At 39.5% G+C, this 21,014-nt stretch overlaps 1 protein-coding gene across 1 annotated transcript; it reads left to right on the forward strand.

The window, feature by feature from the left end:
* Positions 1 to 3: 3 nt before the first annotated feature.
* On the forward strand, positions 4 to 18,993 carry LOC142985394 (L-dopachrome tautomerase yellow-f2-like). The gene is made up of 12 exons (XM_076133520.1): positions 4 to 156; positions 1,531 to 1,660; positions 6,099 to 6,191; positions 6,745 to 6,804; positions 12,433 to 12,531; positions 13,054 to 13,224; positions 13,922 to 14,038; positions 14,327 to 14,503; positions 15,842 to 16,005; positions 16,512 to 16,695; positions 18,114 to 18,216; positions 18,860 to 18,993. The coding sequence occupies exons 2-12, from the start codon at positions 1,540 to 1,542 to the stop codon at positions 18,960 to 18,962; spliced, it is 1,392 nt and encodes a 463-aa protein (XP_075989635.1). The 5' UTR covers positions 4 to 156; positions 1,531 to 1,539; the 3' UTR covers positions 18,963 to 18,993.
* Positions 18,994 to 21,014: the final 2,021 nt, after the last annotated feature.

Raw genomic sequence — 21,014 nt, forward strand, 5'->3', positions numbered from 1 at the left:
AATGACATAAGAGCATCACTTCTTGAACGAAACACTCGCGTTCTATTTTTAAATCGAAGGTAGCCGTGAAGAAATAAAAATAATAAATGTCATTATAAACTGTGGTTCATAGTGCGTTGTGGTTTTACCGCCAAAATAAATAGTGATTTTTTTAATGTAAGTATTTTTATTTATTTATTAGTTTATTATTCGTAACTAAAGCAACACATCAATGATTTTTGGAAGTTATTTGTGTATTAGAAATAATGATCACTTGTTATAACGGTGAAGGAATACATCGTGATGAAACTTTACATGGCTGGGAGTTGTTTAGAAAAGTTCTTGAAGGTATGCAAAGTCCCCGCACTTGGCCAGCGTGGTGGACTCAAGGCCTAACCCCTCCCTCATTACCAGAGGAGACCCTTGCCCAGCAGTGGGACATTAGTGGGTTACATATATTTCTTTCTATTTTGACGATCGCAGCAGCATCAGATAAGCATGCCTTATATACTTGTACCATAGTTCGACCAAATATCGGTTAGGACATTATTATTCCAATTGCATTAAATAAAAATAATAATAAAAAATAAATTTAGATCATTAATATCCCACTGCTGGGCAAGGGTCTCCTCCCGAAATGAGGGAGGGGTCAGGCCTTGAGTCCATCACGCTGGCCAAGTGCGGGTTGAGGAATTTGCATGCCCTCGATAAATGTATTAAACAAATTTTAAGCATGCAAGATTTCCTCACGATGTTTTTTATTAAATAAAATATATTTTTTGCTTCTAAGTTCTTTACAAAAAACGTAACAGGTAAACCCTGCAATGACGGACACAAAAAATAATACCTAAAATTTTCGTATCCCTTCAAGAACTGTGTTAAACAACTGTCAGACATGTCATTCATCACGATGTTTTCCTTCACCGTTATAACAAGTGATCATTATTTATACACACATCATTTATACCCCCATGGAGGTAGCAGAGACCAAAGAACGTCACTTGGTAGGTACCATCCTTATAAACTTTTCTAACAACATGTATGTATGTGAATGAAGCAAGGGAAGTTTGTAGGAACCGTACCAAGTGAAGTTCTTTGGTCTCTGCCTACCCCTGAACAAGGCGTGATTTTATGTATGTATCATCATCAGCCTAGCTTTTCTTACAACTATGTTGGAGTTGGATTCCAGTCTCACCGGATGCAGCTAGATATCAGTATTTTACATGCAGCGACTGTCTATCTGACCTCCACAACACAGTTACTTGTATTATAACACGATACCCCTCGGTAAGACTGGTTGTTAGACTTTCAAGCTTCTGACTACTGTTAACGACTGTCAAAGATCTTCGAAAACGACAGCCGGGACCCACAATTAGGCGTACCTTCCGAAACACGAATCATAATTCTGATGTTCACCCATCCACAGAACAACCTTGGCAACTATAGCTTAACCTCAGAGATCGATCCGCGCGGCTGTTGTTAACTAAGCCACGAGCTCTTCATATGTAGGTATGTAATTTAAATAAAATCGAATATGCTGTATTGTTTCAGTTTTGAAACATGAAGTTACTGATAATTCAGTTATGTTTGCTGGCGACAGTCTGGTCTCAGACGGGGGTGGGCAGACTACAGGAGGTCTTCGCCTGGAAACAGATGACCTACGATATAGGAGGCACTATGGGTATGTATCAACAACAAATACTAAACAGAATAAAATAACGATTACAGGGGACTCCCATTAAACAAACAATTTTTTTTGCCGATTTTATAAATATCTAGCTGAGACGCGCAACTTCGCTCGCGTCACATAAGACAGAATGGGTCATAATTTCCCCGGTTTTGTCACATTTTTTACTGGTACTCTGCTCCTAATGGTCGTAGCGTGATGATACATAGCCTTCCTCGATAAATGGGCTATCTGACACTGAAGGAATTTTTCAAATCGGTTTCTGAGATTAGCACGTTAAAACAAACAAACTCTTCAGCTTTATAATATTAGTAAAAATGGTACGTAACCCTACGGAACTTACGAGAGCGAGTCCTATTCGCACTTGGCCGGTTTTTATTTAAACTTTTTGAGTGCCTCCGTGGCGCAGTGGTTAAGGTCGCCACGCTGCTACCATTGCGTGGGGAGGTTGTGGGTTCAATTCCCACACGGAACTATTATTTGTGCGTTCCACAAATAATTGTTTCGGGTCTGGTTGTACTTTGTGTCTGTTGTTTGTATGCTTGTAAAAGTCCCCGCGACGCAAAAGCAATTCTAAGTAAGGGAATTGTCTTTGTTTTAAAATAAAATAATCGCGATTGTTTAAAAACTTATACTTTCTTAGTTATCTAGTTTTAAAGAAAGTGGTCATTTTAGTCGAATATTGGTCAAGAGGACAATAATAATATTATTAAAATATTTTAACGGTATTTCTATAGTTAATTTAACCAAAATATGTCTGATTTCTATTAACACACATTTATGATTATTTAACCTACTTGCTCAGCTTTCATACCCTTCCGAATAGGCGGTAAATTCACTCTCTGTATCATTGACTATCATAAGTGTCAGCATTTGATCTAGATCAATAAATAATTTGATTCTGATTTTTGACAAAATAAGAAGCATATGTTTCATCCCGAATCTTTAAGTATCTCTATGCATAATTTCATTGTAATCGGTTCAGCAGTTTAATCGTGAACAAGAAAAAGAAATATATTTTTTTGCTTTTTTTGATGTACCTACCTAAAGGCTTCTGCCCGCGACTTTGAACGCGTGAAAAGATTTCCCGTGGTAAAAAGTATCCTATATGTTAATCTAAGTTATGAACTATTTATGTACCGAATTTAATTAAAATTGTAGCAGTAGTTTTTTCGTAAAAGAGTAACAAACTTACATACATAAACTTTCGCATTTATAATATTACTAGGATTTTCAAAACTATACCCGAAATGCCACAGACAATCTGATAAATAGTTTTATAAAACATAAACAAGGAAACTAATGAATAATCTATGTTTATCTATGCAATAGAAATAAATCTTTAAATAATTTGCATTAAACGTGATTTATAAAATAAGCATAATATTTATATTCTCGTAGCATTACAAACGTGTGAAATCATCTAAAGAATCGTAATACCTAGCTTATATCTGGCTACGGCGGCCAATTTCATTGAAACCGGCCTGTGCAGGACTTTGTTTATAGTGTCGTGTGTACAATACACAGGTACACTCTCTATTACATCACTCTCATAGTGCGGTGAGACACGACCAGTGAGAGGTCAGGCGCAGGACCGACGGCTTTACTTACTCTACCAAGCACATCCGATCTACAACCTCAACTTTCTAACTCCGGGCAATGTCTGAGAATATCTTAACAGAAAACGTCATCCTTTTTCGCCTGATACGGGATTCGAACCGAGTCCCCTGCGGTAGTGGCATACACTATAGGCAGTTAAATGTTATAGGTATAGTTAAATCATTAAAGTCATTATCAATAGTAGGCTGAAATATGTTAACGTGCCCGGTATATGACAGGCTCGCCCCCTATTACATGGGACGAACATCTATACTAATATTATAAAGCTGAAGAGTTTGTTTGTTTAAACGCGCTAATCTCAGGAATGAAGATGAAGAGTTAGATAGCCCATTTATCGAGGAAGGCTTTAAACTATGTATCATCACGCTACGGCCATTAGGAGCGGAGTAGCAACTAAAAATGTTACAAAAACGGGGAAAATTATGACCCATCCTCTCTTATGTGACGCAAGCGAAGTTGCGCGGGTCAGCTAGTTGTTAATTAAACGTAAATATTTCATACATTTCTGCCCACATCTTCAAATACAATTTTATATGTACTTTCAAGGTCTCCTTATGTTTACCTAATACCGCAGCATAGCAAATGACATCATATTTACGAACGGTAATACATTAGAACAAGTAGGTTTTCCTTATTTATCTGTGTAGGTTATATATATATACCTAGGTTAGTCTATGTATGAGGCGCCCATAGCCAGTTGCGTTCACCGGTCGGTAAACGATCCGTGGGTTAAGCAAATGGGTGACCGCATAGTGGTATTTGAACAGGGCGTCTCCGTGCTTCGGAGGGCACGTTAAAAGTCGGTCCCGGTTGTTATCTACTAAGATAACAGTCGTTAAGCCATGTCAAAGGCCCTCGGGCGGCTTGAACAACTTTGACACTAGGTTGACCACTAACCATACGATAAGAATAAGAAGAAGCTATTAAGTAAATATAATTATTTTTTCTATCTTTAACCGACCGCAAAAGTCTTTCAGATATGTAAATTTGGGTGACATCGACATTTTTTTTAATTTCGTTGGGTTTTTTGCATGAACATAAAATTTACTTAATATTTCGTAGATGTTTAATGAATGTTTTTACGCAAACAAAGTCATACGTTTCATTTAGTATGAAAACAAAGAAGTCTATTTATGCAAATGTTGAATTCGTGACTAGTTTTTGTAGTGTGTACGTATAAAAAGATTTAAATTGCTTTAATAGTAGACAAGAATTCCGAGAATTTTGATTACGTGCCTATTGTTTTGATAGCTTCCTATCTATCCATGAACACGGATAGCCATCTCCTCCCGGAATAAGGGAGGGGTTGTAGGTACTGTCTCGGGACAATAAAAAAGGAAACTGATCTTTTATTTTTTGTTTTTGTCGTATGGTAAGTGGTCAACCTAACCCGTGTCAAAGTTGTTCAAGCCCGTAGGCCTTTGACGTGGCTTAACGACTGTTATTATTATTGACAACAACCGTGACCGACTTTTTACGTGTCTTCCGAAGCACGGAGACGCTCAGTTCAAATACCACTATGCGGCCATCCATCTCTGGAATGTCCGCGCTAAGGTTTGCTTAACCTACCGATCGTTTACCGATCACTGAGCGCAACTGACTTTATGCTTATCCCAGGTAACATATCAATGACTTTTCGAAGTGATGTGTGTATTAGAAATATTTGTCACCCGTTATAACGGCGGAGGAAAACATCGTTATGCAACCATGCATAGACTCTCAGACGATAGTTGATTAACACAGTTCTTGAAGGTATGCAAAGTCCCCGACCCTTACTTGGCCAGCGTGGTGGACAGAGTATTTTTAGCTTTTATAATATTAGTGGGATACACATAATGTTTGGGAAGTAATAAAGTATTTGAACCCAATCACTTGTGTGGGAGACGAATGCTTATCAAAATAATCATAGCTCGTCTTAGCTGCGATAATAACAGGAAAACTAATAGCTTTACTTGTAAAAAATACAATGTTTTGTCTGAGTAATGTTCGCGGAAGAGTTAGCATGCAAATAATAAAACGTATTTGTTAGAAAACATCGTGATGAAACCTTGCATGATTTTTTTAAAACACTCCCGCACTAAGAATTGCTCTTGTGTCGCGGGGACTTTTACAAACGTACAAACAACGGACACAAAGCACGACCAGACCCGATACAATTATTTGTGGATCGCACAAATAATTGTTCCGTGTGGGAATCGAACCCACGACCTCCCACCACCACTGCGCCACGGAGGCAGTCATAGAAATAATGTTTGAGAGTTGTTTAACACAGTTCTTGAAGGAATGCAAAGCACTTGGTTAGCGTGACTAACTCTTCTTTAGTTCCGGGAGAAGACCCTTGCCCAGCAGTGGGAAAATAAGAGATTAATTTCCAGCCATGAATAACATATTAGGTCGGGGAAAAAGTCTTTTCGCATTATAGTATGTATGAACTTGTAATAAAATCTTTTCTCTACACAAAAAGCTCGATGGGTACCTCACGAGCTCACTGAAAGAAACCTAATGAACCGTGTACTCATTTGTGACGAAGCCAAAGAGATTTTATTACAAGTTCATACATACTATTATACGACAGCCGCGCGGATCGATCTCTGAGGTTAAGCCACGCTTGCCGAGGTTATTCTGTGATGGGTGACCATCTAACAAATATCGAGTTCCTCCGTGTTTCTAAAGGCAGCTGCATCCGGTGAGACTAGAAGCCGACTCCAACATAGTTTGGAAAAAGGCTAAGCTACTAAATATAATGCGAAAAGACTTTTTCCCCGACCTATTAACATAGGTACTCATCTAATATTAACTTATTTTGTTTCAGTACTCGAAGACAGATTTTCAGGAGACGACTTAACAGGCACACGAAATAAGAGAGCATCTCAATATGACGATAATATTTACTTCGATGATCAAAGTAAGTGACAATAACTAGTAGATTTTGACACTGTATGTATTTTTGGTCAGTTTAATAGTTTCCGTGGTGGTTAAGGTCGCCACGCCGCTACCTCTGCGTCGGGAGGTCGTGGGTTCGATTCCCAAGAAACAATTATTTGTGGATCTCACAAATAATTATTGTTAAGATTCTGTTTTAAAGACAGCTCATATAAAAAAAAACTGTAATTTTTTTAAAACTTTGAATTACTGTCGCGGGGTCTTTTCAAACATACAAACAACGGACACAAAGTACAACCAGACCCGAAACAACTATTTGTGGATCCCACAAATATATTGTTCTGAACCCACGACCTCCCGACGCAATGGTAGTGGCGTGGCGACCTTAACCACTGAGTTTTTTAATTATCATAAGCGTCAACATTGTTCTAAATTAATCAATTATCTGAATTTATTTTTGTCCATAAAAATCCTCTATTACATCAGACTGAATTTGTTAATGACGAAACGTGGGTGTATTTCATACATTTCTGCCTATATTTTCGTATATAACAAGCGCGATATTTGTTTCACAGGACCAATATGGCAGGCTGATCCTATAGACCAGACCGAAGCTCCGGCCGTGAATCCTAATGGTAACGTATATTTTTGAAAATAATAATTTGTTATGATGACACTAATGATTTTTCGAAGTTATGTGTGTATTAGAAATTTTGACACAGGTGAAGGAAAACATCGTGAGGAAACCTTGCATGCCTAAAATTTGTTTAATACATTTATTGAGGGCATGCAAAGTCCCCAACCCGCACTTGGCCAGCGTGGTGGACTCAAGGCCTAACTCCTCCCTCATTACGGGAGGAGACCCTTGCCCTGCAGTAGGACAGAAATGGGTTATTAAAAAAAAATACAAGAGACTTCATATTATACATAATGATTAAAAATAACTATACCTAATTAACAAGAAATATTTTCTAATTTATATTAGAGCATTTCTCAATAGTAGTCCGGAGTTTGGTAACGTGTCCGGTATATGACAAGCTCGCCCTCTATTACATGGGACTAACATTGTTAATATCGAAACGTGGATGTATTTCATACGCCTCTGCCTACACTTTTAGGTATAATTAAATATAAATATCATTGGACAACTCACACACGGTCATTTGATTCCAAACTAAGCAGAGCTTGTACTATGGTAACCAAATAACTGATAAACATACTTATATACTTCTAAATACATACTTATATAGATAAATTAACATCCAGGCTCAGAACAAATACTCGTGCTCATCACACAAAGATTTGTCCCGGGTGGGATTCGAACCCACCACACGCGGCGCTACGGTTGTTGCGGCGAGGTGACCGCTTAAACCACTGCGCCAAACGTGCAGTTAACGGCAATTGGCGTGATATTATAATAATATAATATATAATAATAATATAAACTCTTTATTGTCCACAATAAAAATACATTAAATAAAAATAGAGAAACCTTAAATATAAATAAGATACTGATGAACAAACGGCGGCCTTATCGCACAAGGCAATCTCTTCCAGGCAACCATGGGATGGAGAGAGAAGTGTAGATGTAGAAAAGGGTAGAATTGTGTACAAGTAACATAAACTAAATACATGAGTAACATAAATAAAGGCAGGTCATAATAACATACACTGATTATTACATAAATAGAGAATTTATAGAAATTGTATAAATAAAATAGACATAATATATAAATAAATACATATATATATATATATATATATATAAATATATATTTATATTCATACAGAGACAGCAAGAGGAGTTTAGACAGTCATTGGAAAAGAAAAAAGTTAGAAGAGTGAGAGTAGGGAGATATTCAAGGCAAGGTGTTTTGCAGTGATAGGTAGTGCTCCTTAACCCGATTTTTGAAAATTGGCAAGCTTTGCACTTGCCTAATGGATAGCGGCAGCGCATTCCATAACCGCACAGCTTGCACAGTAAACGAGTGGTCTAAAAATTTACTGGAGTGCACAGGCATCTTAAGTCTCAAGTTTTCTGATGATCGTAAAAACCTTGAATGCGTGTCATGTAGAAAAACAAAACGTTGTTTGAGATAGAAGGGAGTCGAGGGATTAAACAAGATATTGTACAGAAGATAGAGAATGTGAGCATTCCGGCGTGAACGTATAGGTAACCACTTGAGCTTGTTTCGATACTCGGAGACATGGTCATATTTGCGTAATCCAAATATGAACCTGATAAAGAAGTTTTGAAGGCGCTCAAGCTTATTAAGTTGGTTCTCGGTTAAATCGGGATAGCTGACATCGGCATAATCAAGAATGGGGAAGAGAAGGGATTGTACAAGCGCAATTTTAGTGTTGATGGGGAGAAAATTGCGTAGCCTGCGCAAGGACCCCGCCGAAGAAAATGTTTTACGGCTGAGTTCCTGGAGTTGAGGACTCCAGGACAAAGTCTTATCAAACCATAGCCCCAGGTTTTTGATTTTGTCACCAAAAGGGATGGCAGTGCCATCAAAGATCACATTGGGTACTAGTGACCAATCCACTCTCGAGATCATCCTGGGGCTACCGATGGTAATGGCTTGAGTTTTGTTAGGATTGACGTCAAGTCCATACATTCTACTCCATTCACAAATGCGAACCAGATCGCTATTAATTGTTTCCACAGCTTCCGTCAACCTGTCCGGGGGAGCACAATAATAAATTTGTAAGTCATCTGCATAGAGGTGGTAGGAAGAAGTTATGTTATTGGAAATTGTATTGATAAAAACAGCGAAAAGTAAAGGAGATAAAACGCCGCCCTGCGGTACGCCAGCGGATAATGCACTCCATTCAGAGACATTGTTTTCAATGATAATACGTTGCCGGCGCCCATACAGGTAACTACGAAACCAGTCAACCACCGATGGAGATATGTTAAGAGAACACAATATACCCAGTAGAACATCGAAATCTACACAATTAAAAGCATTGCTGAAGTCTAGCAATACTAGGGTCGTAAGCTGGCCATCTTCCATACCTGATCTAATGTCCTCCGTAATATGAACCAGGCTCGTAGTAGTACTATGACCAGGACGGAAACCCGATTGGAAAGGATTTAGGAGTAGGTTAGAGGAAAGATAGGTGCTAAGTTGCATATGGACCAGGCGTTCAAGTACTTTCGATAGGAACGGGAGAATGGATATGGGACGATATTCTGAAAAGGAAGATGGGTTACGCTTTTTTGGTATAGGGACAATTTGGGCATCCTTCCATGTTGACGGAAAGATGCCGCTAGTGATGGAAAAATTAAGGATATGACATAGGATAGGGAGTATTACATCCAGGACAGGGAGGATCATATTACGGCTGACACAATCAGTACCCTGCGCATTCGATGTGATCGACAATATGCTCCTCTTAACATCACAAGCAGTGAATTGACTAAAGACAAATGGGGAACAGTCAGGAGTCGAACAAGATGAGAGATAACTAAGTGTATTACATTTCGTGGTATTATCTAACTTTGATGATGCAGAGAAGTGTTGGTTTAGGAGGTTAATATTAATACTATTGGGGACAGGGTTTTGTTGTGGTTTGCCGACCCCCAGCGACTTGAGAAATGTCCAGACCTTGGCTGGATCTCCATTTTCAACGGATTCATGAATGTGTCGGCGTTGTGCATTCCTACACACCTTGCTGCAGTGATTACGTATGGCTACATATTTTTCTCTATTAGCCTCTGAGGGACGACATCTGTACTTCGATTTGGCTGTAGCTTTTTTGTGGAGCAGAGATTTGATGTCGTCAGTAAGCCAAGGCGACGGAAGCTGTTTCACTTTAATTTGACGGAAGGGTGCGTGAGTGTCGTAAAGCTCGATTAATTTCACTGTCAGTATACGCACCTTGTCATCAACGCAATCAGATTCAAAGAGTGAGCTCCAATCAACATTTCCGGCATCCTCGCAAAGCTTAACGACATCCATGTCACGAAAATTACGATGCACAAGGATTTTCGGTTTGGGTTTAGGTGGTCGGATTCGGTAGGATAGGAAAAGTAAATCGTGGTAGGAGAAAGCATCAGCTGGACACTGACCATGTTTGGAGACACGATTTGAAGAGGAGACAAGAATGAGGTCAAGTAGGGAGGGAGTGCAGTTGGGAAAGTGGTGAGTGGCACTGAGAGGAAGGATAGACAGGTTGTTGGATTGAACTATAGACTGGAGTGTGGTGGAGCGGGAATCGTTTTTCAGGAGACAAGTGTTGAAATCACCCATGATTATGGTTTGACTGTACATTGGAGTAAAGTTTTCTAAAAGAATCTCAAAAGATGAGAAATAATCGATGCGAGAAGAGGGGCAGTAAAATACACCGAGCAGTATTTTAGAGTGGAGAAGTACAATCTCAAGAAAAAGGTGTTCGCCAACATCAGTATGTGACGACGAACTAATAATAGAATAGGGGATGTTATTTTTTAAGTATATGGCAACGCCACCCCCACCTCCCGTAGCCCGATCATTTCGAATGAGCTGATAACCAGGGAGTGAGTATGCAGAGGATGCTAAACATGGTTTAAGCCATGACTCAGAGACCAATATGGCGTGCAGGTTTGTACAGTCAAAACTAGTCAGCATGTCTGGATAATGAGCCGGAATACTCTGGGCATTTATATGGACAACATTAAGATTTCTAAGAGCATCAGAGAAATGAGATGATATTGTTTCAGCGAGAGAAGGAACACTAGCATAACTGGAATCACTGTCAGCTGAAAAAAAATCATCACTATCGACACTGTCGTCGTGTAGCGACATAATAACAATGTGAATGTATAATAATAATATATGTAATACTATAAATAAACCTCAACAATAATAATATAAATGTGTAAATGTTAAAGTAAATAAAATAAATAAAACAAAAATAATTATGTGTTAAATAAAAAATAAATAAAAAATATAACAAAACGTTCATTGTTCCATCTGCCGGTTGCGGAAACTAAACGTAGCAAATCATACAAACGCAAGATGAGAAAAAAATAATAATAATAATGAATAAAAGATAAAATAGCTAGTTCAGGCACAAAGATATTAAATCAAATAGAACTACATAAAAGGAAATTAAAAGGAAATAAATAAATAATTAGGAATAGTTTAAAGATAATAGCATAATTACATAAATGAAGATAAGAGGAGAAACGAAACGTTAAACGGAAGGAAGGGCAGTGACAGATGACGTTTGACATTTAATGTCTTGTCAATGTCACGCACCATGAAGTGCAGATTTGTGTTATTAATATTAGCTTAATTGAAGGTGTTAGGAAGAAAATTTAAGAAAAATAAATGTGTACCTGAACTAGTTACAAAAAGCAGGAGTTTTCCATTATTTCTTGGCAACTGTGCGTTTGGACTTCGCAGCAACTGGTACCTCGGGCTTCTTAGGGGCTGAGGTCGACTTTGGCACGAGTTCGCCAATCCTGCTCAGCTCTACCAAGGAGGTGACCCGATACCGCGTGTCATCCGGGCCTTTTATGAAGACTGTACCCTCACGAGTCCAGCATTTGGCGACACCAAACTTCTCCCGTGCGGCCATAAACACGTCGTGCCTAGTCTTCGTGAGGAACTCCGACACTGTGACGCCTGTGCCCTTCAGCTTTGTTTTTGAGAACCAGATCTTGTCACGAACGTCAGAGTCCACCAGCTTCACAAGAATTGGTCTAGGCCGCTTAGGAGAGTGTTTCTTGCCAAGTCGTTGGCAGCGCTTGATGCAGTGATGAGTGAAGTCACCAACGCCTAACTGGTTGGTGACCAATTTAGTGATGATCTGCTGCACATCCTCGACCCTCTGCTCACTCTCTGCCACACCGTGAAGCAACAAAATCTTCTTTCGCCTCTGCATTTCCATGACATCAACTGTGCGTGCCAATGTGTCAATTTGGGACTGTAGCAGTTTCAGAGCCTGGGTGACAAAGGCACGATATGCTGTGAAGTCAGTTGTTAAGCTGGAGACAGTTGTAGGGGAAGACTTCAGCAGTTGAGCTTCAAATTCTGCCATTCTACTATGAATGCTGATGTTCATCTCATCAAGTGTAGCCTGCATGGTGTCCATTTTACAGGAGATTATTGTAACCGGCAGGTAGAGTGTTCAGTTGATAATTGGGGACATAAACTTTGTAAATAAACTGTGATATTTATTTAAATTAAATAAAACTTTGTGGAGCTAATTATTTGTGACCAACCCTTCTGACTACCCACGTCCAAAATTCTTATTATGTTTATTTTCAGATGAAGTGGGTCGTTTTTACGTGAAGTATAATAATATACCGATGGGAACTGAAAAAGTTGGGAATAGACTTTTTATAACAATACCTAGAAGACGACATGGTAAGTTAAAAATCTATACGAATATTATAAAGTTGTAGAGTTTGTTTGTTTGAAAGCCATAATTTCAGGAATTATTGGTGCGAATTCGAAAATTGTTTTCCAGTTGAATAGCCTATTTATTGAAAAAGTATATAGGCTATAAAACATTACGCTACGGCCATTAGGGGCGGAGTAGCAACGAAAAATGTTACGAAAACGAGAAATATTATGACCCATTACTCCATTCTCTTATGTGACGGAAGCGAAATTGCGCGGGTCAGCTAGCAAATCATATCGATTTCTGAGGTTAAGCTACGCTTGTTGAGGTTGTTGTCGTGGATGGGTGACCATCTTATACATAGAATAATAAATGGAAAAAAATAGTATGTGTTCAAAATATCATAGAATTCAGTTCAGTAGTTTTGACGTTAAAGCATAACAGACAAGCAAACAGGCTTACTTGTAAATAATATTTCTCAAAAAATGATTATTTAAGAAAAGTATATGTTTACTAACATTATTTCATGAACTATTTACTTTCAGGTATCCCAGCAACACTAAACTACATAGATCTATCAACTCGTGCTCGTTCTCCCTCTCTCTCGCCGTACCCGGACATGCGGTCGTCTCGCTCGCTCATCTCGGTGTACCGCACCCGCGCTGACTCGTGCGGCAGACTGTGGATGGTCGACACTGGCGCGCTGGAGATACCTAGTGAGTATACATGTAGCTTTACATATCTTATACATACCCCCCCCCTACATATGAGACCCCCCCCCCATTGCCAACCAAATATACGCCCCCCACGCACTAACAGACAAAACATATCGCCACCCCTTCACTCACACAAAATACCCGAATTTACCCCCCTAATTCAGACACCCCCCTCCAACCAAAAAATCTCAAATCACTCTAGTCAGCCTCCTACTAATACTAGGAACTGTAAACATAGAATAGATCGCCATAGAGATACCTAGTGAGTTATATTATGTCCAGCGCATCTCTTAAAATATACACAAATGCCAATACTATGTTCCTCTGCCACAAACCTTAATCCCCACCCCGCCAAACACATAAAAAACCCACATCAAATACCCCCTCTCCATCATCACACACACAAACATGCCGTGCTGACAATGCATCATGCTGTGGGCGGTTACGGACATAGGATGGGGGGTTATGCATGATTCATGCATAAATAAATGTCAAACACGACCTCCTCTCCGAGTCCTCTGTCAAACACACCCTGTCCCTCCTTGTCCACTGTCAAATTCCCCCCCCCCCCTCCCCCCCATTCCCCATACACTGAACATAACTCCCAAAACAAATGTATCATATACGAGAGGTGCCTTAAAATCATATTATTATAATCAATCATATAATTACTTCTAACACGTATTCTTATTTACAGATAACGTGATGTACCTACAGCCGCCGTCCATAGTGGTGTACGACCTGAACACGGACAGACAGATCCTGAGATACTCGCTCAAGAGCACCGACCTGCCCGCCACCAACACACCCACCGGTGAGTCAATATTGAGAATAACGCCATCTAGCGGTGCAAAATGAAGAAAAATTGAATTTATTCAAAGTGCCATCTAGTAGTACGTGTTGTAACTAGATAACGTCATGTTAGTTCATAGGTCAATAAAAGTTTGCAAAACTTTTAACCTTGATCAATTGTGTTGGTTTCATATGAAAATATAATCGAAACTATAATAGTTCATATTCCCACGTTCAATGTTACCCAAATGATTCAAAGTTACCCAGTTCACTGTATAGTCACTAAATACCATATATTTTCTCCCTGCAGGTCTCCCATCCATCACCATAGACTTACACAACGGCGACTGCGCAGACGCGTACGCGTACATCCCCGACCTGGTCACGTACGGGGTCATCGTGTACTCACTCAGACAAAACGACAGCTGGCGACACAGCCATAACTATTATAGCTTTATGCCCACTGCTGGGAACTTGAGGATTGCTGGTGAGTATATTTAAAACTAATTTTGGTGCTAATAGTTTGCCGCAAACTGTTTGCTGTTGCATATAATTTGCCGCATATTATCTGCCTAGGTATAGAGTTAGCCGCTTTTATTGCAGAAAATGGAATCACTAAAGTTCGAGGTTATAGTTTGTGGCAAACTGTTAGCTGTAATGTAGAGTATGCTGCATATAATTTGCTCAGCTATATGGTATGCAACATAAATAAAGTAAAATTAGCAAAAAGTATGCCGCATACTGTTAGCCGTCGCATAAATTATGTTACAAATTGTTTGGTCTAGCTACATGTTCGTCTCTTGGCTCGTCTAAGCAAATAATTTGCGCATAATGTTCACAATATCGTACATTCCCGACCTGGTCACGTACGGGGTCATCGTGTACTCGCTCAAACAAAACGACAGTTGGCGACATAGTCATAACTATTATAGCTTTATGCCCACTGCTGGGAACTTGAGGATTGCTGGTAAGTGCTATGTAGCAAAAAGTTTACCCCAAACTGTTTACTATAGCTTATAGTTTGCCGCAAATTGTCTGCCTAGGTACAGGGTAAGCCGCTTTACTGCAAAAAATTCAATTACAAAAGTTAGAGCTTACAGTTTGTGGCAAACTGTTTGCTACTATATATAGTTTGCTAAGACAAATAGTGAGACGCATATTGATAATTCAATGCAACATGAATGTGGTAATCTAAATACCCGACCTGGTCACGTACGGGGTCATCGTGTACTCGCTTAAACAAAACGACAGTTGGCGACATAGTCATAACTATTATAGCTTTATGCCCACTGCTGGGAACTTGAGAATTGCGGGTGAGTATTATTGGACAAAATTTAGAGCAAAACGTTTGCCACAAACTGTTTGCTATAGCTTGTAGTTTGCCGCATATTGTCTGCCTATGTACAGATTTAGCCGCTTTAATAGCAGAAAATGGAATCACTATAGTTGGAGCTTATAGTTTGTGGCAAACTGTTTGCTACAACATATAGTTTGCAGCATACTGTTTGCTCAGACAAATAGTGAGCCGCATGTATGTAGTTTTTGGGAGAAAATTCATGCAACATAAATATGTTCTTCGTAAAGTTTGCCACATTCGGGGTCATCGTCTACAGCTATCTTTTATAAATTTGCTGCAGCAAACTAAACACCACTAACTTTAGCAAACAGTTAGCTCTTCTAACCTCACTCTACAATTGGTCAGGTCAATCCTTCCAGTGGAACGACGACGGGCGGACGGCTGCAAGCCTGTATTTAATTGTCTTGTATTTAATAACAAACAATCAGCCATTTTTAATCCTATAACTATGACTGTACAATTCCCCAGGTCAATCGTTCCAGTGGAACGACGGCGTGTTCAGCCTAGCACTAGGCGAGGCGCGGGCGGACGGCTGCAGGCCTGTGTTCTTCCACCCCATGGTCAGCAGCCAGGAGTTCTCTGTGTCATCCTGCGAGCTGCAGAGCAGGCAGACTAATAGTAGCGCTTATAGTGTAAGTAGAATCGAACCTGGGACTTCATGAAAAATTTTTTTAGAACCTCGAATTAGTATTTGTCATATTCGCTTTACTAGTATTCGTGCCGTATGTTGTATGTTACATGAATTTGTGAGCAACATTTCGATTGCTGTAGCATTTAGAATGACGTATTTTTGCTAATACAGACAGATTGTCGTATATTACGTTATTACAAGTAGCTAAAAGTTTACCGCATGATAATCGATTTGGAAAACAGGTTGACACATACTGTTAACAGCAACAAATAATTTGCCACATATTTTCCGCTGTATAACTTTGTTAGCCACATATCTTTAATTGCTGCAAATATTTTACCACATTCTGTAAACTGCAATAAACAGTTTATCAAAAATCCATCCATAGACAAAAACATTACTCCGTTAACCTACAAATAGTTTGCCGCATTCCCTAAAATACAGCAAACAGTTCGCCACAAACTATTTGCTCCAGATTACAATATGCATCCCCCTCTCCCTCCACAGCTAGTAGGCGACAGAGGCCCGACCTCTCAGAGCACGATGCACGAGCTCCACCCGGCTACTAGCGTGATGTTCTTCGCCGAGGTCGGGAGGAACGCACTCTCGTGCTGGAACGTGAACACTCCCCTGAACCCTCAGAGTGTGGAGGTGCTGGCCAGTGATGAGGATAAGATCAGTTATCCAGCAGGTTAGTGTAGCTTTTGTAAAAAAAATAGTAGGTCTAGAAATAACACAAGAAGAAGAAGAACTAAATTAAAGTGTTCTTGTAAAAATATAGGGTTTTTTAGGAAAATTTAATCTTCCATTAGTGTTTATGAAGTTGTAAATGACACGAGCGATGTAGGACTGATGTGGGATTGATGTAGAAACAATGTGAGATTAAAGTGGGATCAATGTGGGACTGACGTAGGATCAATATGGGAATGACGTAGGATCAATGTGGGACTGACGTAGGATCAATGTGGGACTGATGTATGAGTGATGAAGGACTGTCATGACTGAGGGTTCGATGTGGGACTGATGTATGACCAACATCAGTCTACAGGGAGGAACGCACTCTCGTGCTGGAATGTGAACACTCCCCTGAACCCTCAGAGTGTGGAGGTGCTGGCGAGTGATGAGGACAAGATCAGTTATCCGGCAGGTTAGTAGTTATGGTGTAGGATCGACGTGGGACTGACGTAGGATCAGTGTGGGACTGATGTAGGATCGATAAGGGACTGGCGTAGGAATGACTTAGGATCGGTGTGGGACTGACGTAGGATCAATGTGGAACTGATGTGGGACTGACGTAGGGCTAGTGTGGGACTAGCATGACTGATGAGGGATCGGGGGACATAGGACAGATGTATGACCGACATCAGTCTACAGGGAGGAACGCACTCTCGTGCTGGAACGTGAACACTCCCCTGAACCCTCAGAGTGTGGAGGTGCTGGCGAGTGATGAGGATAGGATCAGTTATCCAGCAGGTTAGTAAATAATGGAGGATCGACGTGGGACTGACGTAGGATTAATGAGGGACTGATGTAGGGTCAGTGTGGGACTGATGAAGGACTGACATGACTGATGAGGGATCGATGTGGGACTCGAAAAGTTGGAAAGGGAAGGAACCGTAAAGTTCAGGGCTTTTCTAGGAAAATAAATTAGCATTGGTTTAAAAAGTAAGTGATTTAAAGTGAGGAACTACAACCAGGAAAGATGTAAAAAAACTCAACTAAAGCAAATTTCTACATATCTATCAGATAGATTATCAGACAGTTGTTACAATCGCTATCATTTTATTCACCAGATAGATTATCTGATACTTAGGTAAACTGTTAACTGCGGCTCATTTACTTAAAGAGTATAATGTTTCCGTGCCTCGGAGAGCACGTGTCGCCGTCGGTCCTGCGCCTGACCTCTCACTGGTCGTGTGTACCGTCCCACCAGACTATGAGAGTGATGGAATAGAGAGTGTACCTGTGTATTGTACACACACTTGGACACTATAAACAAAGTCCTGCACAGATGGCCAGGTTCAATGAGACTGACCGCCGTAGCCGTATATCGGCTAGGAGGACATTATAATGGATGGGTCGATTCAAGAGATGTTTATTTTATTGCAGATCTCCACGTGACAGGAGACGAAGTATGGATAATAGCTAACAAACTACCGAGATTTATATACTCCAGGCTGAACCCTAACGAATACAACTTTTTTGTCTACAAGTAAGTATTAATCAGTCTAGAAATATCGTACTTGTGAGAAACCGGTGATCATGAGGTCTCGGGTTCGATTCCCTGGTCCGGTAAAGTACTTGGCTTTTTCAAAAGTATCATGTACCCGCTGACTCGTGCAACTTCGCTTGCGCTCTTATGTGAATAAGAGCGAATGGGTCAAAATTTTCCCCGTTTTTGTAATATTCTTACTGGTACTATGTACCTATTATACTATGATATAAATATAGCCTATAGCCTTCCTCGATAAATGGACTATCGAACACTGAAATAATTTTTCAAATCGGATCAGTAGTTCCTGACATTAGCGCGTTCAAACATACAAACAAACAAACTCAGCTTTATAATATTAGTATATATCTTGTCTGTCTCCGTGGCGCAGTGGTTTAGGTCGCCATGCCCCTACCATTGCGTCGGGAGGTCGTAGGTTATATTTCTACACGGAACTACAATTTGTGCGATATAAAAATATTTGTTTCGTATCTGGTCGTACTTTGTGTCCGTTGTTTGTATGTTTGTAAAAGTCCCCGCGACACAAGAGCAAATCTTAGTGCGGGAGTTGTCTACAAAAAATGAAAAGAGGGAAAAGAATTTCAAACATATGTGTGTATTAATCTTGATCTGTTATTTTCAGAGCAAATGTTCAGGAACTAATTTCAGGCACTCGCTGCGCTGGAGAGCAGACATCGCCTGGATCTTCACATAGTTACTATCCGAGAAACTTTCGTAGATCTTAGTTAATTAAATAAATAAATATATTTTTGTGTGTTTCGTTATTTTGTATCAAGGTGGTGAGTACCTAAAGGTGACTTTTGCAAGCGAGACATAAGACAGGTGACAGGAACTTTACTTACGACCTGTCTCCTGTCTCGGTCTCGCTTGTGAACTGTTTCATATGCATTACGTAGCTTTAAAAAAGAGGGCCACAAAGCAAAAATTTTAAAAATCCTTTTTATTATAAAAAAATGCTTTATATCGGGTTCATATATTATTACTTAAGTCACTCTTTTACTGCTTATAGTGTGAAATTGATGGAAGTCTTTTTAAAATATACTCGATAAAATGTAAAATTTTACAATAGAAAGGATTTGGATTTTTTGGTTTGTGGCCATTTTGTCTTAAAGCAGCTATTACTAAAAGTCAAGTAAGGGTCGCAGTCTCATGTCTCCGTCATGGCGCGAACCGTAATGCATATGAAACAGTTCGCAAGCAAGACCGAGACGAGACAGATCGTAAGTAAAGTAACGGTCGCAGTCTCCGGTCACGGTCTCATGTCTTGTCTCGCTAATATTTATGTCCCATTGCTGGGCAAAGGTCTCCCTGAAAGAGGGAGAGGTTAAGTCTTCGTCAGGACTTTGCATACCTTCAAGAACTGTTTTATACATGCAAAGTTGCATCACGATGTTTTCTTTCGCCGTTGGAACGAGGGATAATTATTTCTAAAACACGTCACATTAACTAATGAGTTACTTAGAAATACGACAGAAAATTACAAACTATCGAGTATCAACAACATGACATTCAAAGTGAGGCAAAATAAAAATGACAAAAAAATCGTTCAGAAAATTTTCTTTAAATTTAATTTTATAGTCAACTAGCTGACCCGCGCAGCTTCGCTTGCGTCACATAAGAGAGAATCAGAATTTTCCACGTTTTTGTAACACTTTTTACTGTTACTCTGCTCCTTTTGGTCGTAGCGTGATGATATAAAATATGCTTTTTTTCACGAAAAATATTCTCAAAATGATTTATATCTCATAATACAACGAAGTTGCGCTAAGGCATATCCGCCATTAAAACAGTTGCCATGACAACGGAATTTTGTTAATTCAATGTCATTAAAATATTGATTATTCGCGACTTCGTTCGCCACCTGAATTTTCCCGGGAAATGCGTCATTTTCCCGGGGTAAAAAGTAGCCTATGTCCTTTCTCGGGTACCAAAATATCTTCATACCAAATTTCATGCAAATTGGTTCAGTAGTTTAGGCGTGATTGAGTAGCAGACGTAGCGTAGCGTTATATTAGAGATATAAATAATTTTGAGAATATTTTTCGTGAAAAAAAAGGATATATATAATATATCCTTTTTTTTTTTCATCACGCTACGACCAATAGGAGCAGAGAAACAGTAAAAAGTGTTACAAAAACGTGGAAAATTCTGACCCATTCTCTCTTATGTGACGCAAGCGAAGTTGCGCGGGTCAGCTAGTATTATAATAATTGTTCAACGAAATATTAAAATCGAAAAAAATAATCAGCGTCAATTTATTTTGTACTAGCTGACCCGCGCAACTTCGCTTGCGTCACATAAGAGAGAATGGGTCAAAATGTTTCCCGTTTTTGTAACACTTTTTACTGTTAGGTACTCTGCTCCTATTGGTCATAGCGTGATGATATAAAATATGCTTTTTTTCACGAAAAATATTCTCAAAATTATTTATATCTCTTATTATAACGAAGTCGCGCTAAGGCATATCCGCCATTAAAACAGTTGCCATGGTAACGGAATTTTGTTAATTCAATGTCATTATAATATTGATGTTTCGCGACTTCGTTGAATTTTCTGAATTTTCCCGGGACATGCGTCATTTTCCCGGGGTAAAAAGTAGCCTATGTCCTTTCTCGGGTATCAAAATATCTCCATACCAAATTTCATGCAAATTGGTTCAGTAGTTTAGACGTGATTGAGTAGCAGACAGACAGACAGACAGACAGACAGACAGACAGACAGACAGAGTTACTTTCGCATTTATAATATTAGTATGGATTTGTTAAAGTAGGCAAAGG

This window comes from Anticarsia gemmatalis, chromosome 30 (assembly GCF_050436995.1).
Source record: "Anticarsia gemmatalis isolate Benzon Research Colony breed Stoneville strain chromosome 30, ilAntGemm2 primary, whole genome shotgun sequence".
NCBI lineage: Eukaryota > Metazoa > Arthropoda > Insecta > Lepidoptera > Erebidae > Anticarsia > Anticarsia gemmatalis.

Bases quoted from the DNA above. Each gene is read 5' to 3' on its own strand.
- LOC142985394 (XM_076133520.1), top strand. From the start codon at position 1,540: ATGAAGTTACTGATAATTCAGTTATGTTTGCTGGCGACAGTCTGGTCT. The intron at 13,225-13,921 runs GTGAGTATACAT...TCTTATTTACAG, and splicing joins TGGCGCGCTGGAGATACCTA to ATAACGTGATGTACCTACAG. The intron at 14,039-14,326 runs GTGAGTCAATAT...TTCTCCCTGCAG, and splicing joins CGCCACCAACACACCCACCG to GTCTCCCATCCATCACCATA.